General features: G+C 42.5%; 1 protein-coding gene and 1 non-coding gene across 2 annotated transcripts; one reads left to right on the forward strand and one right to left on the reverse strand.

The window, feature by feature from the left end:
* The first annotated feature begins 2,549 nt into the window (after positions 1–2,549).
* On the forward strand, positions 2,550–2,656 carry LOC147919449 (small nucleolar RNA R71). Its single transcript, XR_015594249.1, has one exon. It is a non-coding gene; the product is annotated as a small nucleolar RNA R71 (small nucleolar RNA).
* A 5,128-nt stretch (positions 2,657–7,784) lies between these two features.
* Positions 7,785–8,269, reverse strand: LOC104771377 (uncharacterized). The gene has a single exon (XM_010495893.2). It carries the CDS (start codon positions 8,215–8,217, stop codon positions 7,870–7,872), a length of 348 nt encoding a protein of 115 aa, XP_010494195.1. The 5' UTR covers positions 8,218–8,269; the 3' UTR covers positions 7,785–7,869.
* Between the last annotated feature and the right edge of the window lie 15,601 nt (positions 8,270–23,870).

Raw genomic sequence — 23,870 nt, forward strand, 5'->3', positions numbered from 1 at the left:
GTCTCCTCTGGTTTCTGATGGGCACTAGATATTGTGAGAAACTTTTTCACGTCAAGGGCTAGCTGTTCACCAGAGGGATTGGATAGTTAACAGTTTGTTTTTATTTTAGGGTTTCATCTTTGAGACGGTTCTTTTCTGATGTTTTTGTCCAGTTTGATTCAAGGTTGCTTTTTGTTGTGTGACTTGTTGTAGGACACTTCTGTACTGTTTCAGACGCGAGGAAAGTCTCTCCTTAATATATTTTTTTGGTTAGAATCAGCTTATAAAGGTGAGTGCGTAATCATGAGCTTATCTGAGCGGTTGGATTGTACGACTTGTTTTATGTCGATGATTTGTAGGTGTGGTGAATGTGTTATTGGATGTTCTATTCAATCGCTGGTTTTTTATGTTTTTATTTTTGGTTGTACTCTTGATTTGCTTGTGTATATAGTTCGCAGATGGGAGGATCGTCTCACTAGGTATTTCTGGTAATACTCACGCATCTCATTCTGTTTGTGGTGTAGGTAATGTGTAGCGTGGAATCAGTGCGATGAGGAGGAGAATGATCTAGGATCTCGATTGTGTGTTGTTGGTCATGTCATTTATGTTAGAATCTTGTTTAGAAGCATTCTTGGTTACTAGTTTATATTGGTTATGATTGGTATTGTATTTTAATATATTGGAGTTGGTTTGATATGTCTTCCGCTGTGAATGTTGGATTATTGTTAGTTATTGGTTGGACTGTAATTAAATATTATGGGGTATTTACTTTTATTATTATTATTATTATTATTATCAAAATTCAAAAATAGAAAAATAAGATCACCATGCTCTATTCTGATCTTGCCTCGTTTTACCTCGATCATAGCACCAAGTGTTGCCAAGAATGGTCTTCCTAGAATCACTGGATCGTCTGGTTCCTTGTCCATATCAAGGATCATGAAGTCAGTAGGTACTTCCATTATTCCAATCCGGAGAGGCAGATCTTCCAGGATCCCAATCGGATGCCTCACTGTTCTATCAGCCAGAACCAAATACAGATTACTTGGTTTAAACTGGTGAATCCCATCTTGTTGGCTACTGACAGAGGCATAATGCTAACTGAAGCTCCAAGGTCGCACAAACAATTCTTGAAGATCCGAAGTCCTATCAAGCATGGAAATGTGAAAGAGCCAGGATCTTCTAGTTTTTCCTCAATCCACAGATCATGATCCAAACACAATCCACTCCTGAGAATCTCAAATCCAATTTCCTTGACAGCTTCCTTAACCTCGTTTTCCAGTCGAGCTGCCTCCTTGGCAGCTTCCTTCTGAAGCTCGTGTGGTGGCAAAAGCTTAGGTGGTGGAGCTTTACGCTTAGCCATTCGCTCTGCAAGCACCTCCAACTGGATGTCAAGTGCAGCATTCAACCTTTCCTCTAATTCCCCTTCTTTTGGTGCAGGTGGTTGAGGCTGATCTCTTGTTTCATCATCTACTCGATGAATCATCTGACCGCCATCATCGGGTAGGTGATCGGGTTCCACTTCGGGTTGTTCTTCAGTTTGTGATTCTCGAACAAGTATTCGATCATCAACTCGATCAGTCTCCTCAAGTGAACGCTTGGGTTCATACTCGGATATATAGTGCTTGGCCTCATTTTTCATTGGGTGTTCCACATCCTCCCCATCTTGATCATCACTGTCCCCAGTGAGGTAATCCTCATAGTCATCATCAAGGAAGATGGCTTGGGCAGTGGCATAATCCTTAGGGTTTTGAACAGCCTTTCCTGGGAGTAGGTTAATCTTTGGAGCTGGTTGGTTGTTGTGGTGGCCTTTGAGGTATCGAACCTTAGTGTTGAGCGATTCATACTTGGCGTTCAGATCATTGTATCCGGAGTTGATCTTATTGCTCATCTCTGCAAACCGTTTTGTGATGTCCATAGATGTTGAAGCCTGATTCTGAATCATTTTCTAAAGTAGGCCGCGTAACTCAGCTTCATGTGATTGGTTCTGCTGGCCTTGATGCTGTTGGAATCCAGGTGGTTGGTTGTAGTTTCTAGAGTACTGCTGCTTAGGTGCATATCCTTGATTGTACTGGACAAAAGGTTTATGTTGTACCTGGTTCCCTTGAACTGCAGATGGGTAAGTTTGGTCCTAAAGATTGGCAACATTCGGGTTCTAATAAGACAGATTTGGATTCGGCTTGTAGTTGTTGTATCCTCTGTTGTAACCTCCTTGGTTGTTGATGTAGTTAACATCTTCTATCTGTGTAGTCTCCCCATCTTGTTGTAGAAACTGCTCTTCCTCTGATATAGCATGAACATGCTGCTGCTGCTGGTTGAGTAGTTTATCAAGCTTGTCATTGAGGGCTTTCATGTCCCTCTTGTACTTGGCATCTTCCTCTCCTGTAGATCGCACAATGCGATCGTACTCCTCATTGTAGTTCCCATCAGACTGAGCCAAGTTCTCCACTAGGTCCCAACCTTCATCAACATCTTTGTTGAGGAAGTTACCATTACTTGCAGTGTCCAGCAACATCCGTATCTTGGGGATCACTCCTCTGTAAAGTGTACTTAGCAAAGAAGCATTGTTGAAGCCATGGTGTGGACATCGGGTAATGTATCCCTTGAAACGTTCCCAAGCTTCACTGAACGTTTCATTGTTCTACTGAACGAAGCCGGAAATGTCATTTCGCAGCATTACGGTTCTGGAGTTGGAGAAAAATTTGGCCATGAATGCCTTCTTGCACGCTTCCCAAGTGGTGATGGACTCTTTGAGGAGTGATTTCTCCAAGATGTGTGCTTTGTCCCCCAAAGAGAATGGGAAAAGCCCTTGAATTCATCTTCACTGACTCCATTGATTTAGTGAGGCTACATAGCCTATCAAATACATCCAGATGATCCAATGGGTCCTCCATTGGCAAACCATGAAACTTATTACTCTGTATCACTTGGATGAGACTACTCTTGATCTCAAAATTGTTGTTCTGCACAGCAGGTGGCACAATGCCATTCCTTTGAGTGTGTGTAGAGGGAGCATCTCCTGCTCCTATAGTGGTCTTTGCTTGAGGAGCTGGTGGACCGTTCTGATTGTTCATTGCCTCCTCAATGATTCCTGGTTCCCGTTGAACTTATTGTTGTCTGAGTAGCCTAGGTCTGTCGATGTTGTCGATGAAATGACTCAGGTTCTGGCTACCTCTAGATCGTGTTTGCATGCACAGGTAGGTGTCCGAGTGTGTACACGAGGGTCTACTCGATCCAGGTGATCGAGTAACGGGTCGAGTGGGTGCTCGGGTTGTACCTGAGATTCAAAACAAACTAATCAAAAGCAAACAAGTCAGTTTCGAACCAATATAAACAAAAGAACTTGATCTAGCAAGTTCTGAAATCCTAAACGTAGCAAAATAAACACAACCAAATGGCAACGACACCAAATGGATAGACAGATTTTCACCCAGGGTATCAATTCCCTATGCAGTTGTAGTACAAAGGGTTATCAATCCAAATGGTTGTCTATTGCTAGCAGGAAGGATATGATCAGAACTTTACAAGTCAAGCCAAGCGGATAGGATTTTTGTTCTAACAGTCCTAAAATAAATAAAGACAAGAATATAAACAAAGAAACCACACGACCTAAGCACTCGATGCAAGCAATCGAGTACAGGATCGAGTGGGGTGATCGAGTAAGCAAATGAGATATGAACAGCTCGAGGTATTACTCGATACAGGTTATCGTGTACCTGATCGGGTAATTGATCGAGTAATGAAAGAAATGCAAACAATTAAAATATGAAAGCTTCTAAGGATGGGGTAATCGAATCCTAAGTATTCTCGACCAATACAGATGCCTTACGTGCCTCAAGCAATTATTTCCTAGACAATGAATCTCTAAAACTTTGTCACCACACTCTCGCACTAGCAATAATCAACCTTGATCACTTCCCTACCCAACTCTCGTTGGAGAAACATGACCAACCAGGCATTAAGATCGATTCATTATTGTCAGTACACCCTAACTCATCTAATCTCTTACTCAGAGCGAGTGAACCTCTAGCATTGGTTGATTCAAGCATCTCATCTACACCTCTCGGTGGTAAAACGCCCTAGATCTAATCTCAACCTCTCGGTCTGTTGACAGCATTAAGAACACCAACCTAGAAGGAAATCTATCAAAAATATACAATCAAATTAAGGCATCCTAACGGATCAAGAACAAAAAATTATCTATCTCATCCCTAGAAACTTTACTACACTACTCGGACATAATCACAAGAAACATAACAACAAATAAGAACGAAAATTGCATTATATTAAACGGTAGAGTAGTAATAGAAAGAGTACAAGATAGAAATCTAAGAAAAAATATAAAAACTATGAAAGAAAATGTAAAAACAAAAGGAAAAGTGTTTGAGTGACTCAGTTCTCTCACAGAAGCTCTCGCTCTCTGGTTTGAGGGTCTGCGGCGTGCTCGTTTGCGAGCTAGGAGAGGAGGGGGTTTATATATGGAAACCCTTTTGACCTAGCTTCCCAGACCTGCCCGATGTTCTACTCGATGGGGTACACGAGGGTGAAGTCGGGTTACTCCTCGGGTGGATCTTCGAGTTGTTCTTCATGCTCTTCGATCCTCCTCGATCGTGTTGGGGTTCGGACTTGTTCTTCCAGCTCGATGGCTCCTTCGGGTACATGCTCGGGTTTGTGCTTATTTTTCCCCATTTTTGGCTCTTTATCACCTGTTTTCATCCAAAACATGCAAATGCAGAAATGCAACACCCTAAATGGTCTAAAAGTGAATTCCTACAATTAATGACCTAAAAATGCTAAGTTAGAGGTATGAACAATGCAAATATGGACAAAAAGGATGCTAAAAACATATAAATTAGAGAGTTATCAATGAAATTGATTATGCATAGTTAGTCGATTTGCTTGTGGTATGGAGTCCTAGTATCATCCTCTTCGAGCCTTCAATGAGATTCCACGGTAAGATGTGTACTTTATGTGCGGTTTTGAATTGTGTGCTTAGCCTTCTGTTCTGGGTAGTGCAGATGGCTAGAGAGGGTGCTGTTGGTCGCGGGCGTGGTCGTGGTCGTGGTCGTGGTCGTGGTCGGGGACGAGGTCAGGTTCCCGAGGCCAGTGTGAGTGTGACCCAGAGCATGGCCAGTGAGGAGGTAGCAGAGTCACAGGTTCATCCTAGTGTGTCTGGAAACCAGGCTGGTTCGGGTGGCGGCAGGGCGGATGGGCCCGGTGTCGGTCATGGTGTTGCCCCGGGTGTGAGGGTTGCAGCAGAGGGTGCTATTGGAAGGGAGGATGTCTTGATGGACTTGCTAGCTCAGATTTTGGTGCGGCTTCCAGCAGCAGTGCCGCCAGTGGTTGGTGGGCAGGTTCCAACAGTGCCGCCAGTGGTTGGTGGGCAGGTTCCAGTAGTGCCGCCAGTGGTTGGTGGACAGGTTCCAGTGGTGCCGCCAGTGGTAGGTGGGCAGGTTCCAGCGGTGCATCCTGTGGCGGGTTTGCAGGTAGGTGTGCAGTCGGGGGCCGAGGTAGTGGACGCTCAGTATGTGCAGATGATGGTGCAGCTGCAGCGAGTGGGAGCGGGGTTTTTCTCGGGAGGTATGGATCCAAGTGTGGCTGATGAGTGGAGGGAGCGGATGGAGGATATTTTCTAGTCGCTTTGGTGTCCCGACCTGTATAGAGTGGATTTGGCAGTGTATTACCTGACAGGAGATGCACGTGTGTGGTGGAGGTCGATGACCGCAAGGAGGGTGCAGCAGGAGATGACTTGGGGGGATTTTGTGAGGAAGTTTAACTCCAAGTATTTTCCACAAGAGGCTCTTGATCGCATGGAGGCACGATTCTTGGGATTGACTCAGGGGGACCGTACAGTTCGGGAGCTGGATGCATAGTTCAGTCGGCTTGTAGGGTATGCAGGCCGGGAATGGGAGCCAGAGTCGGCTCCGCTACGGAGGTTCTTGTTGGCTCTGCGGGATGATCTGAGGATTTGGTGCAGAGTGAGGAGCTATGCTGCAAGGGCGGAGCTGGTTGAGGTTGCAGCTGGGATAGAGGATGACTTGAGGTCACAGTTTTTGGTGGTCAGTCCAGCGGCTCAGTCAGAGGAGACATTGGAGCAGAGCATTCAAAGCAAGGATAGGCAGTTGGAGCAAAGGCGTAAAAGAAAGCGGGAAGAGACGACAGTGGCAAACCAAGGTGGCCAGGGATGCTATGGGCGCGGGAGCACAAATCACATGTTGGCTAGCTATCCCAAGAAAGGTGACTCGCAGGAGTACCGTCGATTCTGTTATCATTGTGGGGAGGAGGGGCATATCAGGCCTTTCTGACCTAAGAGGAGGCAGATGATGGAGGTTGTGGCGCAGCCGAAGGGAGGACGGGTGCCCATTCCGGCCATTAGTTTTAGCTTTTGGTTTTTTTCTTTCATTATGTATTTTCGTTTGGAGTTGTAAATGATTATTGCATTTGAGATTCTAATAAAAGTTGGAGTTCTTTGGATTTGGGAATTGTGAAACCAGTGGAAAGGAAATAGCTCGAGAATTCTATAAATGGAAAGTTTCCATAAATAGAAGGTTGCTATAAATGGGAAGTTTCCATCAATAGAATGTCGTTATAAAAGGAAAGTTTAATGAATAGTTAAAGCTTGCCTATTAATGGAAAGTGTTGAGGTAGATCTAGTCGGGAGATACTCGATGACATCAGACTTGTTTGCTCAAGATCGTGTGGGCCCAACTCATGTGATACCGATAGCTCGATGGACTTTGTGGGCAGAGAGTGGGAGTGGTATGTTTTCTTCGGATGACAATCCGAGAGCGCGCTTTAGGGTGACGACCCAAGAGCGGGATTTTGAGACTCCATCGATACCGTAGCTGTGAGCCGGTATGTCTCGAGGTTTGCGACCCAAGAGCGGGGGGGGGGGAGTGGGCGTGTGAGACTCCCTGGATACCATAGTTGTAGGCTATGGCCTGGCAGTGAGCCGGTATGACTCGAAGGTTGTGACCTGAGAGCAGGGGAAGTGTGAGTGACTTCCTGGATGCCATAGCTTAAGGTGGTTAGCCTGATAGCGAGTCGGCATGATTCACTGGTTGCGACCGCAGACGGGGGAAGCACTAAGTTGTGAGCAAATAACATCTAGGATGTGAGTATATTGACTAGAGGGAGACCTCGTGGGTTCAGTCGAAGGTGTGCGGGCTGTTGTGATAGTTGCATGGGAAACCTTGGCTGACGGTGTTCAGTCCGGTCGGAAGACGTGCAGGCCGTGTTGATGGTGGCACGGAGGTCCTTGACGGATGGACGGTGCTGTGGGATTTGAGGATGAATCCTTGTTGGTGGGGGAGAATTGTAACATCCGCGAACCAAATATTGGGATTTGGAGATGGGTGTCGATCGACACCGAGGGTGTTATGTCCGGGAGGTTTTAAAGATTGTTACCATCTCTAAAAATTACTACATGATCTTTTCCTCTGTTTTGTCCTCACTCGCACAGTTCTGACAGTCACTTCCCGGAAGGTCACCCATCCTGTGAGTACTCCAGCATAAGCAAGCTTAACTGCAAAGTACTCTCAGTACCTTTGACCAAAAAGATAAGTACACTTTGGTGATATAGGTTGCCAAATCAATTTTTTTTAAACATCTCCGCATGTCCCTAAAACTGGGGTGTCACAAAATATATTTTTATATATAGAAATTGAATTTAGTAAACAAAAATATATATCATATTAATATCTGATTTATGGATTAAAATTCATATGAGATATATATATATATATATATATATATATATATATATATATATTTGTGTTACTTATCTTCAAAAAGATTTACTTTGCTTTATTTTTTGTAAAAGTACTGAAGTGGATATTTCGGATAAAACAAGTGTTACAGCAAAACTATCAAGTTTTTAATCAAAATAATTTAAGCAGTTTTTGAGATTGCAACGCAATGACTCCACAATTCGTCCCTCCTCTTCAAATATAGTGTTTCACGGGCAATTAGGGCTGGTCTGTCAGCAATATATTTAATGAGAGTATCGTGACACACTTTTCCTTCTTGAACAAGATCGTGGCAGCAAGAATCATTGATGGTTGCATTTCCAAAAACAACGGCGATTGTATTCAAGGCACAATGAGGAGAGATTTTAACAAGACAAGTATCCCATAATGATTTTGCTTCAGATTCGTCGACTGAAAATACAGGAACAAAGGCGCAAACCAAGGCTACAACAATGAATAGCATAGCAATCTGAGAGGTAAATTTAGCCATATGTGCTTATACGTAAAATTTAGTGACTATTATTTCTAATATGTAAAGAATGTGATGAAGTGCGTTTTGTATTTGATATTATAGACACAAAGCTACATAAGCTATTTATATGTAATTGAAAACCCAACGTAACTATCATAACATATTACAAAACTAAAATAATTAATGAGAAAGAGTTTATTTTCTTAGTAAATAAATACACTATGAGCGTTTAAATTTCTCTTTTCAATTATATTTTTTTAAATTATAATGACAAATTCAACACAAGTAAAGATATCTTGTTTAAATGGAGAACATTGTAATTTTGTTTTAAACCATCCAAACTTCTAAGCCAAATCATTGAATATGAGGTTATATACTAACTGAAATATATAGAGTTTAAAATATATTAAACTATTTTTTAGTAGTATAAAAACTCTATCACACTAATAAAGTTCTTATCTAAATGAAAACGAAATCCCACAAGTATGTTTCTATTACAACATTTCAATATAACCATTTTCAAAACAAGAATCTGAGGTTCACTTGAGCTGTATATATAAAATGTGCAACACATTTTTTGAAACCTTATATTGATAAGTTTGTAAAAAATAAATATATTCTAGGTCGATGACTAAGAATTACGAAAATTTCTTTTTTGTAATCTCGAGAAAATGTTTCCTTAAAATATGTAACGCCCGTGTCCCGAAAATATGAATATTAGATTTTTATATCGGGAATTGAAGTGAGTTTGGTTTAATCACTGTTGGTTTATAAACCTGATCGATTTATTGATTAACCAAAAAATGGTTTAATTAATTATTGGTTTATGTAATTTCTTGTTTAATTATATTAAACCAAAGAGGCCCTAATTTTTCTCCACAAAGATCGACGCTTCTCTTCTCCTTTAGTTGTAGAGGTTAGTCGCTGCTGTTGCTCAGAGAGAAGGAGATTTGGTCGTGGGGAGTGGCAGAGAGAAATAAAGAGAGTTAGCTTGTCTTTAGAGTGAAGGCAAAATAAGCTGAATTGTTAGGTTTTAGGAGAAAAAGAGTTTGACTGCTCAAATCGTACGCAAAGATATCGCAATTTAGTAGAGATATTTCCAAGCCTTTTATCTTCATTCTCCTTTTTACTGAAGCAGATTTGAATTTAAACTCGATGAGTTATTGGAGGTTTCGTGAGACACGTTTTCTTAGACGCGAATTGCAACCATCAGGAACTGTAACTGAGATCTTAGTCTCCTATGGTTTCTGATCGGCACGAGATTTTGTGAGAAACGTTTTCACGTCAAGGGCTAGCTGTTCACCAGAGGGATTGGATAGTTAACAGTTGGTTTTTACTTTAGGGTTTCATCTTTGAGACTGTTCTTTTCTGATGTTTCTGTCCAGTTTGATTCAAGGTTGCTTTTGGTTGTGTGGCTTGTTGTAGGACGTTTCTGGACTGTTTCAGATGCGAGGAAAGTCTCTCCTTGTTATATTTTTTTTGTTAGAATCAGCTTGTAAAGGTGAGTGTGTGACCATGAGCCTGAGCGGTTGGATTGTACGACTTGTTTTATGTCGATGATGTGTAGGTGTGGTGAATGTGTTATTGGATGTTCTATTTAATGGCTGGTTTTTTATGTTTTTATTTTTGGTTGTACTCTTGATTTGCTTGTGTATATAGTTCGCAGATGGGAGGATCGTCTCACTGGGTATTTCTGGTAATACTCACGCATCTCATTGTGTTTAAGGTGTAGGTAATGTGTAGCGTGGAATCAGTGCGATGAGGAGGAGAATGATCTAGGGTCTGTATTGTGTGTTGTTGGTCATTTTATTTATGTTAGAATCTTGTTTAGAAGCATTCTTGGTTACTAGTTTATATTGGTTATGATTGATATTGTATTTTAATATATTAGAGTTGGTTTGATATGTCTTTCGCTGTGAATGTTGGATCATTGTTGGTTATTGGTTGGACTGTAATTAAATAATATGGGATATTTACTTTTATTATTATTATTATTATTATTAAAAAAAAGGCCGGGTTGTTTCAAAATAGATGTAAAACAATATTTAAAGGATCCCTTATTGAAAGAGAATAGAAACAAAATTTGAAAACTATATTAAGAAATAAAAATATAGATATATAGATTAAAATCATGGCAAAAAAAAAGAAACAAATTAAATGTGAGTGAGGTTAATGGTTATCTGGACTATATTTTCATTGTCATCCTAATCCACTTGTGGGTAAGAACAATAATCAAATTTTTGCCCTAGTAGTCTATGGTTAAAATACTAATATACAAATATTGTTTTAACATGATTCAGACTACAGTTTATTTGAATGTTTCAAACTTCTTTAAGTTTTGTTTCAGTTTCGAAATTACATTAAAAATTTTTTTTGCTTTGCTAATCAACTTTTGTTATTTTTTTATTTGAGGAATTAGAGCTTAAGCATAGAGATAAAAAATCTATATTTACCAGTCTCTTGAGATTGACCAAAATAATATGTCATTATTTAGAATGAAAAGTAGGAAACTAGTTGTTGTAATTTTGTAACGTCCCGACCGCCACCTCTTAGTGGTCCCCATGTCCAGTCTCTGTCTATGATCCCACATTTCTTAATGGGCCTCATGCCTCTTACTAGGCCTGTGAGCCCATCTATGTATGACGGTTGGTTTGCTACGTCCGGGAGGTTTTAAAGACTTGTTACCGTCCCTAAAATTACTACATGGTCTTTCCCTGTGTTTTTTCCTCACTCGCACAGTTCTGATAGTCACTTCCCGGAAAGTCACCCATCCTGTGAGTACTCCAGCATAAGCAAGCTTAACTGCAGAGTACTCTCAGTACTTTTGACCAAAAAGATAAGTGCACTTTGGTGATATAGGTGGCCAAATCAATTCTTTTAGAGATATTTGCATTTACACCTACTTTTCTAAAATTTATTCACACCCACACGTACTTTTTTCTAGTGGTGTACTTTCATAGAGTTAAATGACCAAATAATCCCTTAACCAAACACAAACAATAAATCTTCTTCTTTGTCGTTTCTTTTTCTCTATTTCTCCCATTCAGTTTCAATTCTTTTCAGAGAAGAAGAGAGAAAATATCTTAACCAGATTATTCAAATTCTCAATTTAATCCCAGATTATTGAACCACATGATCTAATTCTCCCCTCCACCGTCATACCCAATCTCCAATTATGTTCCTTGTTTCTTCTCCTTCGTCATTATTCATCAAATCTGATGGAAACTCAACAACAATCATAACCTGCCGTTGAAACCACTGTTGTTGTTTCTCGATTCAAATTAGGAGCAGAAGAACCACTGTTGTTGGGCTTACTGCTTAGAACTGCTCTGTTTATATATATATATATATATATATATATATATATATATATATTCAAATGCTATAATTATTAATCAACAAAAGAAATATACAATGGGTGGAAGCAGTTTATGAAAACTGCAAAATAACGAAAGCAAAGCATAATAAACAGAGCATTATAAAAACAGAGTATTATAAAAACAGAGCATTATAAACACACAGCAATGAAAGCTAAAACAAAGACAAAACAAGTACGACCATTACATGCTTGGGAGAGTTATTAAACTTACATGAATTGGTGCATATCATAGATAGTAAACTTAAAAGCAATACACAAATGGAGCGATTCATGTTCTTAAAACAACAAAACAAAAGTTGTATTTAATTTTCTTGATTTAGTTATTTATTTCTCACCACAATAACAATACTATACCAACAGAATATGAATGAATAAAACACCAATGGTATCCATGCTACCATGTACACATGGTTATCATTTGTAGTGATCAAATTAAACTAATTGATATCACACAATAACAATACTATACCAACAGAATATGAATGAACAAAACACCAATGTTATCCATGCTACCATATACACATGGTTATCATTTGTAGTGATCAAACTAAACTAATTGATATGCCACAATAACAATACTATATCATCAGAATATGTATGAACAAAACACCAATGGTATCCATGCTACCATGTACACATGGTTATCATTTGTAGCGATGAAACTAAATTAAATGATATCAATTTACTTAAATTGTTTGTAAATGAGAAGAAGAAAGCATGTGCTCATGTCCAACAAACATATGTCGACAAATTAGGGTTAATGACCATGTGGTCAAAGTTAAGTGGATGGGCTTGGATGGAAATCATGAATCTTAATGTATGAATATACTTTGTTATGGCCGCACACTTTGAACTGGTTGTGGAAAAGAGACTAACTTTGGAAAAATTTACTTTGTTTTGAATGAATGCATGGAGACCTATCCATAATTTATCCATCCACTAAACTTTGTTTATTTTTCTTTTCAAGTTAAGATCTGTAACTAATCATGTTAAACTCTTTTTTTTTTATGTTCTCCTTGAGTTTTGGGTGACACATGAACCTTGCAAAGAGATCATAACAGAGCTGATCAGAGTGGTTTTGGGTTTTGATGCTCAAATTAACTCCGACGACAATCAGAGCAGAGAAAGTTGTTGGAGTCGGAGTGGAGGAGGTTGCCGGAGAGGAGGCGAATGGTTGTTGGGTCTCCATGGATTACAGAATTAGCTTAAGATTTGTAGATAAATTGTCCAAATGTAAAGAATTTTGCTAAGATCTAAAATGCTACACAATCTATTTACAAGAGAAAAGAAAAACACTTTGATTTCGACAGAGAGAAGAGAGAGAGAAAACAAAAAAAAAAAAACAAATTGCTAGATTATATTAAATATAAGCCATAAGATCTAAGCTATTAATTAAAATTGGATGGTTCCAATTTTATGTAGTTTTCTTCTATTAGTTATTTCTTATCACAAGTTCAAGGGTAAAGTTGTCTAAAATTAATGTGAACAGTGTAAAAACATGCCAAAAGTACACCAATAGCCAAAAGTATGTCAAAGTGAAAATACTTTCTCCTAAAGTAGGTATATATGCACAAACCTCCTATAGTAACCTGCTAAACCAAGGAAACTCCTGATCTCGGTAGCATTATACGGTCTAGGCCAATCCCTGATAGCCTGAATCTTCTCCGGATCTACAGAAACCCCCTCTGCAGAAATAATGTGACCCAGAAAACCCATCTCACTCTGCCAAAAACTACACTTGCTCAACTTGGCAAACAACTTCTGCTCCCGCAGCTTCTCCACAACTGTCCTCAAATGCACTGTATGCTCTTCAGGATTCTTAGAATATACCAGGATATCGTCAATGAAAGTGATGACAGACACCTCCAGAAACTCCTGAAACACGCTGTTCATCAATCTCATAAACACTGCTGGCGCGTTAGTCAACCCGAAAGCCATCACAACAAACTCATAATGCCCATACCTCGTCCTGAAAGCCGTCTTCCTCACATCTGCCTCATCTATCGGTATCTGATGATAACCCGACGCCAGATCTATCTTGGAGAACCAAGTAGCACCCCTCAACTGATCCAACAACTCATCGATCCTAGGAAGAGGGTACTTGTTCTTCATAGTGACCCGGTTCAAACCCCGATAATCAATGCACAACCGGAAACTCCCATCCTTCTTCTTGACAAACAACACTGGCGCTCCCCACAGTGATACACTAGGACGGATTAATCCCTTACTCAACAAATCCTCTAGCTGCTTCTTCAGTTCTGCCATCTCTGCTGGAGCCATTCTGTAAGGAGCCTTGGATAACGGCATCGTCCCCGGTTCCAGTTCAATAGTAAAAGGATCCGACCGAGATGGTGGTAATCCCTGCAAAGACTGAAACACATCCTCAAACTCCTCCACTACCGGAATACCGCTAACCGTAGACTTGCCCACTGACTCTGGCATAGATATAGTAACCAAATAAGCCTCACGGCCCTTCTCGATCATCTTCCCAGCCTGAATGGCTGAGATCACGAGACTCCCCGAAGTCGGTCTAATACCCTGAAAAACACACTTCTCTCCTGGACGCTCAAACTTCACTCGACCCCGATGGCAATCCAAATGCACCATATGCCGATGCAACCAATCCATCCCGAGAATAACATCATACAACTCCACTCGACTGATAAGCAAATCCGCTGGCCACGACTCTCCTGCGATCTGAATATCAACTCCTCTAACTCGCCCAGTAACTCTCAAGAACTTGCCTCCCACAACTCTGACAACTCTTGTACGCTACTCGGGATCCCTCTGATTCTCGAACTCTCTGCACACTCCGGAGTAATGAAGCTATGAGAAGCTCCAGAATCAAACATAACATGGGACTTAAACCTGCCCACCAACAAGGTCCCTACACAAACCTCATGTGTTGAGAACCTAACACTTTATCATAGGAAAAACATAAAATCTGAACCTACTAAAAATTCACAAAGCTCAAGTACCAGAAATTATACCTGTGATTGCCCCGGCACTGGTTCCACCAGTCTCTGCTGTCGTGTAAACCCGTGGCGCCTGCTCAATCCGTGCCACCTGCTGACCTCCAGGCTGCACCTGCTGCAATGCTGCCACTGCTGCCGGCTGCAACTTGGGACACAAGGGCCTGATGTGCCCTGGCTCCCTGCAATGATAGCATACTCGAGGCCCTGCGTCGGAGCACTCCTCTTGGGACAGCTAGCAAACTTGTGATCCTTGCTCCCACACTTGAAGCAACCCGCACCACTCTGCGTCTGCGTAGCCTCCCACCTCCTCTTGGTTCCCTGCATAGGCTTGACACCCCGGCTAGAACCCCCATGATGCTGAGCCTTACTAGGCTGAACCGCTGGACTAACCGCCACTGACTGTACCCGGATCTCCTGCTCAATCTCTGCTGCAGTCTCAACCAGCTCTGCATGCGTAGCATAACTACGTCCTCTACAATGGACCCTCAAGTCATCACGAAAAGCCCTCATAAACCTCCTGATCCGGGCCTCCTCAGGCTCCATAGCCCGACCCCCATAACAAAGAAGTTGACTGGACTTCAAGTCCAGCTCCTGTACTGACCGTGTCCTCTGAGACAACTGAAGGAACTGCACCTCCAACCGATCCAATGCCTCTCTAGGAAAATACTTGCGGTTGAACTCCAAGACGAAGTCAGCCCAAGTCATCTCCATCTGCACTCCCCTAGCAGCCACTAATCTCCACCACACCTCCGCATCACCACTCAAATGATGGACCCCTATGTCCACCCAAAACTCCTTAGGACATCTCAGAGTGTGGAAGTTACGTTCCACACTCATCCTCCACGCATCCGCAACAGTAGGGTCTGTACCACCTAAAAACCTCTCAGTGAAAATACCCTTCATCTCCTTGAGCATGGACAAATAATGTCCATGAGCTCCTGCATTTGCAGCCACTGGATGCCGCTCCTCCGCCACCACTGGTGGCACTACCTGAGCCTGAGCCGGTACCACTGGTGGCAACCGCTCCAACAACTGTGCTAGCATAGCCGCAAAGTCAACACCAGGAACTCCACCTGCAGGGACTCCCACACATGGGATCCTAGCACCACCGGCCACTGGAGCATCAACACCGCCCCCTCCGGCCACACTCACTGAATCCCCCGGAACACCCTGCGACTCGCCAACACCCTCAACTGTCACACTCTGGTCCTCTGTCTCACTAACCTCTGGAACTCTGCCCCTACCACGACCACGTCCGCGTCTACGAACACGTCCGCATCCACGACCACGACCAGCAACAGTACCATCTCTAGCCATCTGCACTACCATGAACAAAAGACTAAGCAAATAATTACAATTATAACACAGAAACATAAACTCACCGTGGAATCACACAGTCGTCTCGAAGGGGATGTTCTAGGACTCCATGCCACACAAAATTGACTAACTCACATAATCAATCAAGACATGAAAATCCCAAACATCTACAGCACAAAGCCTAGTGAACCCAAACCTAGAACCGTAAGGGCTCTGATACCAAACTGAAACGACCCGACCTGGTTTTTTTTATAATAAATAATAAATATAATATAATAAATAAACTACAACTAGTGGTCTCATACCCACTAGCCACCTCAAGCCAAAAAGTCTCAGAATACGGCAGTACTAGGAGAACTAAAGTTCCCCCAAGAGTCACGAGCAAACAATTCTAAACTCGTCTGAGTCCTATCCCTAACTAAGTTTCCTTCTCGTGGCTTGTGTAAAACAACACAATGTCCTACCAACCACATATCCCCTCACAGGAATACCTAATGACCACACAAGGATCATATACATGCCACAAGGGCCGCCACAAAGGCCAAACAATTGTTCTAAACAGGACCGCCACCAAGGCCAAACAAATGTCCTAAACAGGACCGCCACCAAGGCCAAACAATTGTCCTAAACAGGACCGCAACAAAGGCCAAACAAATATCCTAAATAGGACCGCCACCAAGGCCACTTGTCCCAAAGGACCGTCACAAAGACCCCTCATCCCGAAAGACCGTCACAAATACCACTTGTCCTGAAGGATCAACACGAAGACAACATCCCGAAGGACCGCCTAAAAAGGTACATTGGCTAAACAGCCCATCACAAAGGCCACAAAATTGGCTAAACAGCCTGCCACAAAGGCCACACAATTGGCTAAACAGCCCGCCACAAAGGTCACACAATTGGCTAAACAGCCCACCACAAAGGCCACACAATGTCTCAAAAGATCGCCACACACGGGCATAATGACTCAAAAGTCCGCCACGAAGGCCACACAATATCTCAAAAGACCGCCACACACGGGCACAATGACTCAAAAGTCCGCCACGAAGGCCACAAAAGCCCCTCAAAGGCTCTCAACTGCTAAAATGGAAAAATTCTAACTCATACAAAACTTTCCATTTTTAGCACTTTCCACTTTTGGAAACTTTTCCACTTTTGGAAACTCCTATTTCAGGAAACATTTCTCCAGCACACCGCTTCACAGGAATTTTGTACCCCAGACACCATCTCATCTTGTTACTTAGTTGCACAACCAACCACCCCTAAGTGACCACGTAAACAAGAGAGATGGGCTAGAATACTCCATTCCCGCTCCACCCACGAATTACAACTCGGACCAGGCTAGAAAAGCTCAAGTCACGGCTTGCTTCTCATACCACTTCTTAAACCTTGCCTTCATCCTCGCCTCTGGCTCCCAAGTCTGCTCCTCAACACCATCACAATCCCAAAGGGCTCTCATCAAAGGAATCTTCTTCTTCCGAACTTCCTTGATCCTCCTCCCAAGAACCCTCACTGGTCTCGCCTCCAAGGTCATGTTAGGCTGAAGATCTTTAGGAATCATAGTCAACAACCGATCATCTTCACGGAGACACTTCCGCAACATAGACACATGGAAAACCTTGTGGAACGCATGCATAACCTCAGGCAACTCTAGCCTATATGCTATCGGTCCCACCCGCTCAATCACTTTGAACGGACCCATATACCTCGGCTCTCTGTCAATGACCTGTTCGGACCCCGCAACATGGCCATCTTGAGGTACACTCTGTCTCCTACCTGAAACTCAAGATCCCTCCTCCTCTTATCAGCATAACTCCTCTGCCTATCCTGAGCCTCCTTCATGTTCAGCTTGAGCACCCGAATCTTCTCTGAGGTCTCCTGAACAAAACTAGCACCATACATACTCCTCTCCCCCACCTGAGTCCAGCATAACGGTGTACGACATGGCCTCCCATACAAAGCCTTATAAGGAGCCATCTCAATACTTGCCTGATAACTGTTGTTGTAAGCAAACTCTACCAGGTTCAAGTGATCTGCCCAATGGTCACCCCAATCCAACACACACATCCTCAACAAATCCTCTAGCGTCTGGATCGTCCTCTCTGACTGTCAATCTGTCTGGGGATGATAAGCAGCACTCATATGCACCTTAGTATCCATCTCTGCCTGAAATGCCCTCCAGAAGACCGAAGTGAACTTAGAATCCATATCAGGAACAATACTCGCTAGCACCCCATGCAACCTGAAAATCTTCTTCACATATTTCTTAGCCAAGACCGATGCTCCATCAGTCTTCTTAACGGCCAGAAAACGTGCTCACTTAGTCAACCAGCCCACAATGACCCAAATAGCATCAAAGGTGCAAGACACTGGCAATCCTACCACGAAGTCCATCGTGATCATATCCCACTTCCACTCTGGAATGGGCAAACTTTTCAGCAACCCGCCTCGAACCTGATGCTCAGCCTTCACTAGCTGACACACATCGCACCTCGCGACCCAACTAGCTGCATCCTTCTTCATCCGACCCAGTGATAGTACCTCTTGAGATCTCGGTACATCTTAGTCGCTCCTGGATGAAATAGAAAACATGCTCGCATGAGCCTCCCTCAGGGTCTCCTGCTTCAACTCCTCATCCTTAGGCACACAGATCCGCCAGTGCACCAGAATTGTACCATTAGCTGAGATCCAATACTCTAAATCAACATCCTTATAGGCATTCACCAGCCCCAAATCCTTCTCATGAGCCAACCGTCCCCTGCTCAGAAGACCTACTCTATCAACCGCCTCCAACCCAACGGCTCCTGAGACACAGCACACAAACTCAACGCATTGATCTCTCCTACCATAGACTCCATGTCCTTCTCCTGAGCTGAAGCCACCCTCTTCCGACTCGGACCATCTGCAACCAAGTTAGCCTTACCAGGGTGATAGGCTATCTCCAAATCATAATCTGCCACCAGCTCCATCCACCGCCTCTGCCTCAAATTCAGCTCAAGCTGAGGGAATATATACTTCAGGTCCTTATGATCTGTAAACACCTGCACTTTTTCTCCATAACGATAAAATCTCCAAATCTTCAGGGCAAAAACTACCGCAGCCATCTCCAAATCATGAGTAGGATAGTTGTCCTCATGCTCTCGAAACTGCCGCTACGCGTAGGCAATCACCTACCCATGCTGCATCAACACACACCCCAAACCAACTCTAGATACATTTGTATAAACAACATAGGGTTCTCCCTGCTCAGGCAAAGCCAATACTGACGTAGTAGTCAACATCTCCTTTAGGCTTGCAAAGCCTTCCTCACACTCCTGTAGCAATATAAAAGGAACATCTTCCAGGTCAACTTAGTCATCGGGCGTGCCTTGCTTGCAAAGCCCTGCACAAACCTTCTATAGTAACCTGCCAAACCAAGAGAACTCCTGATCTCTGTGGCATTCTGCGGTCTAGCCAATCCCTGAAAGCCTGAATCTTCTCCGGATCTACAGAAACTCCCTCTGCATAAACGATATGACCTAGAAAACCCATCTCACGCTGCCAAAAACTGCACTTGCTCAACTTAGCAAACAACTTCTGCTCCTGCAGCTTCTCGAGAACTGCCCTCAAATGCACTGCATGCTCCTCAGAACTCTTAGAATATACCAGGATGTCAAACGATAAAAATGATGACAGACACGTCCAGAAACTTGTGAAACACGCTGTTCATCAATCTCATAAACGCTGCTGGCGCGTTAGTCAACTCGAACGACATCGCCACAAACTCATAAACCCATACCTCGCCCTTCTCCGTGACGAACAACACCGACGCTTCCCACAGTGAAGTAATAAGACGAATGATTCCCCTTCACCACAAATCCTTTGGTTACTTCCTCAGTTCCACTAGACTAATAATCAAGTATGCCAACATCAACTCACCACCACCTGAATATCCTTGAGAACTGATCACCTCATCTGTGACCACTCTTCAGGTCATCCATTAAGCATTTTGCCTCTCCGTCATTTCACATCCCCTTTCCGAAAATAGTGAAGTCCTAACTATTCATATAACTTTCTATTTATGGAAACTTTCCATTTCTGGAACTTTCTGTTCTTTCTTTGCAACGACACTTTCCATAAATAGCAAAACTCTAACTCCCTAAACAGCTTCTATATTTAGAATCACATAATCCCTTAACCTATTCCACATCAAGATTTCATAAATCCGCAATACGGTCATCTCGGTCTGAGCAAAACCTGTCACCATACTCACAACACCCGCTGGACCTCTAGCAACACCAGTAATCACATCGGCCACACAACTATGATCCAAGATTAAACAACCATCAACTCTTGAGGTCCACATTTTGGACGTCATGTTTATACTCGATTCCTAGGCATTGCTTGCTCCAAACTCCTCCATCCTTAGGTTGCAACCTTCGGGCCATATCGATCTCACTCTCAGACCAACGTCTTCGAGTGACACCGTCTCACTCTTGGACCACAATCCTCAAGATCTCGGTATCAGGGGAACTACTCATCCCCTCAAGGAAACATCATCCCATCTGCCACTCTCGGAGCCCCCACCCCCTTGAGCTATCGGTATTTAGGGATACCACCATCCTCTCAGGAGCAACAGTCCTTAAAGACTATAAACATCTTCCGACCAAAAGTACTTCCTGTGGTCCATCTCCGCCTTTCACGGAGGAAGAAGAACAAGATTTGGAAAAGAAAAAGAAACGTGAGGCGGATGATGCAGCGAGATTGGAGCGGTGTGATAGAGCGAAGAACGTTATCTTCTTGAATGTTGCGGATAAAGTTTTGAGGAACATTGAGTTTTGTGAAACCGCAGCAGAGGCTTGGTCAACTTTGGATAAGATGTTCATGCCGACTTCTCTCCCGCATCGCATGTATTCACAGTTGAATTTCTACACGTTTAAGATGCAAGAAAACAAGAAGATCGATGACAATATTGATGATTTCTTGAAGATAGTTGCGGATCTCAATCATTTGCAGATCGAAGTTTCTGACAAGGTACAAGCGATAATCTTGTTGAGTTCTTTACCTGCTAGGTTTGATAGTCTAGTTGAGACATTGAAGTACAATACTAGTAGAGAAAAGTTGACACTGGATGATGTGATGGTAGCTGCACGAGATAAAGAAAGGGAGGTGACTCAAAATAATAAGTCAGTTTCGGAAGGACATTTTGCAAGAGGAAGGTCTGAGGAAAAATATAATGGTCAGAGTAACAAAGGTAGAGGAAGGTCTCGGTCTAAGTCAAAGGATGGCAAGAGAGTGTGTTGGATCTGCGGTAAGGAAGGCCATTTCAAGAAGCAATGTTTCAAGTGGATTGAAAAGAATAAAGGAAAGACTCAAGGTTCTGAAAAGGGAGAAGCTGGTTTAGCAAAGTCTAAAGGTGAAGCTGATTCTGCTATGGTTCTAATGGCGGTAGATGAGAGTCTGGTGACATCCGGGTGCAAAGCTGATGAATGGGTTCTGGACACAGGCTGTTCGTTTCATATGTCTCCTAGGCGAAACTGGTTTTATGATTTTAAAGAGGTGCAGTCTGGATATGTGAAGATGGGAAATGATTCTTTGTCAAAGGTTAAAGGAATTGGTAGTGTGAAGATTCAAGATTCAAGTGGTGCGTTTGTGGTTTTCACAGATGTCAGGTATATGCCATCTATGTCCAGGAATCTGATATCTCTGGGAACCCTGGAGGATAAGGGATGTTGGTTCAAATCGAAGGATGGTATTCTAAAGGTGATCAAAGGGTGTTCGACTATTCTGAAAGGTCAAAAGAGGGATACACTTTATATTCTGCAAGGAGAAACGGAGATTGCTGAGTCTTATTCTTCGGAGTTATCAAAAGACGAGACAGATTTATGGCACAATCATCTCGGTCATATGAGTCAGAGAGGACTCGAGGTTCTAGTGAAGAAAGGATGTCTTAAAAGAGACGTCATTAGAGAGTTGAAGTTTTGTGAAAACTGTGTGTTTGGGAAGAACCACAGGGTAAGTTTCTCACCTGCTGAGCATGTTACGAAAGAAAGATTAGGGTATGTTCATTCAGACTTATGGGGGTCTCCGCACAATCTAATGTCGTTAGGGAATTGTCAGTATTTCAAATCGTTTATTGATTATTTCTCGAGAAAGACGTGGATCTATTTTCTGAAGAGAAAAGATGAAGCTTTTGAGAAATTTGTGGATTGGAAGAAGATGGTGGAGACTCAATCTGAGAAGAAGGTTAAGAAGCTGAGAACGGGTAATGGCTTAGAGTATTGTAATCAGTATTTTGATAAGTTTTGTAAAGATGAGGGTATTGTAAGACACAGGACTTGTGCTTATACTCCTCAGCAAAATGGAGTCGCAGAAAGGATGAATCATACCATAATGGATAAGGTGAGGAGTATGCTTAGCGAGAGTGGCATGGAGAAGAAATTCTAGGCAGAAGCAGCCTCTACTGCGGTATATCTGATTAATAGGTCACCTTCTACAGCTGTTGAATGTGATCTCCCAGAAGAAAGGTGGACATCAAGGTTGCCAGATTTGAGTTCACTCAGGAAATTTGGTTGCTTAGTCTATGTACATGCGGACCAAGGCAAGCTGAATCCTAGAGCAAAGAAGGGTTATTTTACCAGTTATCCTTAAGTTGTTAAAGGATACAGGGTATGGGTTCCAGAAGAAGGAAGATGTGTCATAAGTCAAAATGTTATTTTCAGAGAAGAAGTCATGTACAAAGATGCTAAAGATGGCTCGCAGTTTGATGTTCTCAACTTCGATCTACAGAATCAAGAAGTGTTTTCAAACTCACTTGATCAAGGTGGAGTTTTACAGGAAGCTGTTGTTCCTGTAGACAAGGTTCTAGTCAGAGGAGAGTCGTCACAGAGTCAACGAGAGTCTGTGGCTGAAGAGGAAACTATGGAATCTGAGGGAGAGGAGGACTTAAGCGATTACCAGTTAGTCAGGGATAAAGGGAAAAGAGCGATCAAGGCTAACAAGAGGTATATTGAGTCCAATATGGTGGGTTTTGCCTACTACACTGAAGATGGAGGAAGATCAGAGCCAGGATCCTATAAGGAAGCATTGTTAGATCCTGACTGGGAGAAGTGGAATGATGCTATGAAGGAGGAAATGGTTTCTATGACGAAGAACCTTACTTGGGATCTTGGAGATAAGCCGGAGAATGCTAAAGTGGTTGGTTGTAGATGGGTTTACACTCGAAAACCTGGTATTCCTAGTGTTGAAGCTCAGAGGTTCAAAGCTCTTTTGCTTGCAAAGGGTTATACCCAGAAAGAAGGAGTAGATTACTCTGAGATCTTTGCAACGGTGGTTAAACATGTTTCAATTCGATATTTTCTATCGATGGTGGTGCAGTTTGACATGGAGCTCCAACAGATGGACGTAAAGACGGCGTTCTTACATGGTTTTCTGGAGGAAGATAATATGATGGCTCAACCGGAGGGTTTTGAAGAAGAATGCCATCCTAATCGGGTATTTTTTCTCAAAAGGTCTTTGTATGGTCTTAAGCAGTCTCCTAGGCAGTGGAATTTGAGATTCTATGAGTTCATGAAGCGAATAGGTTATAGTAGAAGTGCTTATGACAACTGTGTTTATTGGAGAAAGCTTGAAAATGGTTTGTACGTATATCTGATATTATACGTAGATGATATGTTGATTGCATCAGTGAGTAAGTTCCATGTCCAAGAGTTAAAGAAGTTGCTGAGTCAGGAGTTTGAGATTAAGGACTTGGGAGATGCCAAGAAGATTTTGGGTATGGAGATTATACGAGATCGAGTAGCAGGGACATTGGTTTTGTCTCAGGAAGGTTATGTGAAAAAGGTGTTGAAAACTTTTCATATGGATCAAGCTAAATCAGTAGCTACACCAATGGGAGCTCATTTCAAATTGAGAACAGCTACGGATGAGGAATATGAAGAACAATCTGGTAGGATGAAGGTGATTCCTTATGATAATGTTGTCGGTAGTATTATGTATGCAATGATATGCACTTGGCCGGA

Source organism: Camelina sativa, chromosome 20 (genome assembly GCF_030686135.1).
Source record: "Camelina sativa cultivar CO46 ecotype springtype chromosome 20, ASM3068613v1".
Taxonomy (NCBI): Eukaryota; Viridiplantae; Streptophyta; class Magnoliopsida; order Brassicales; family Brassicaceae; genus Camelina; species Camelina sativa.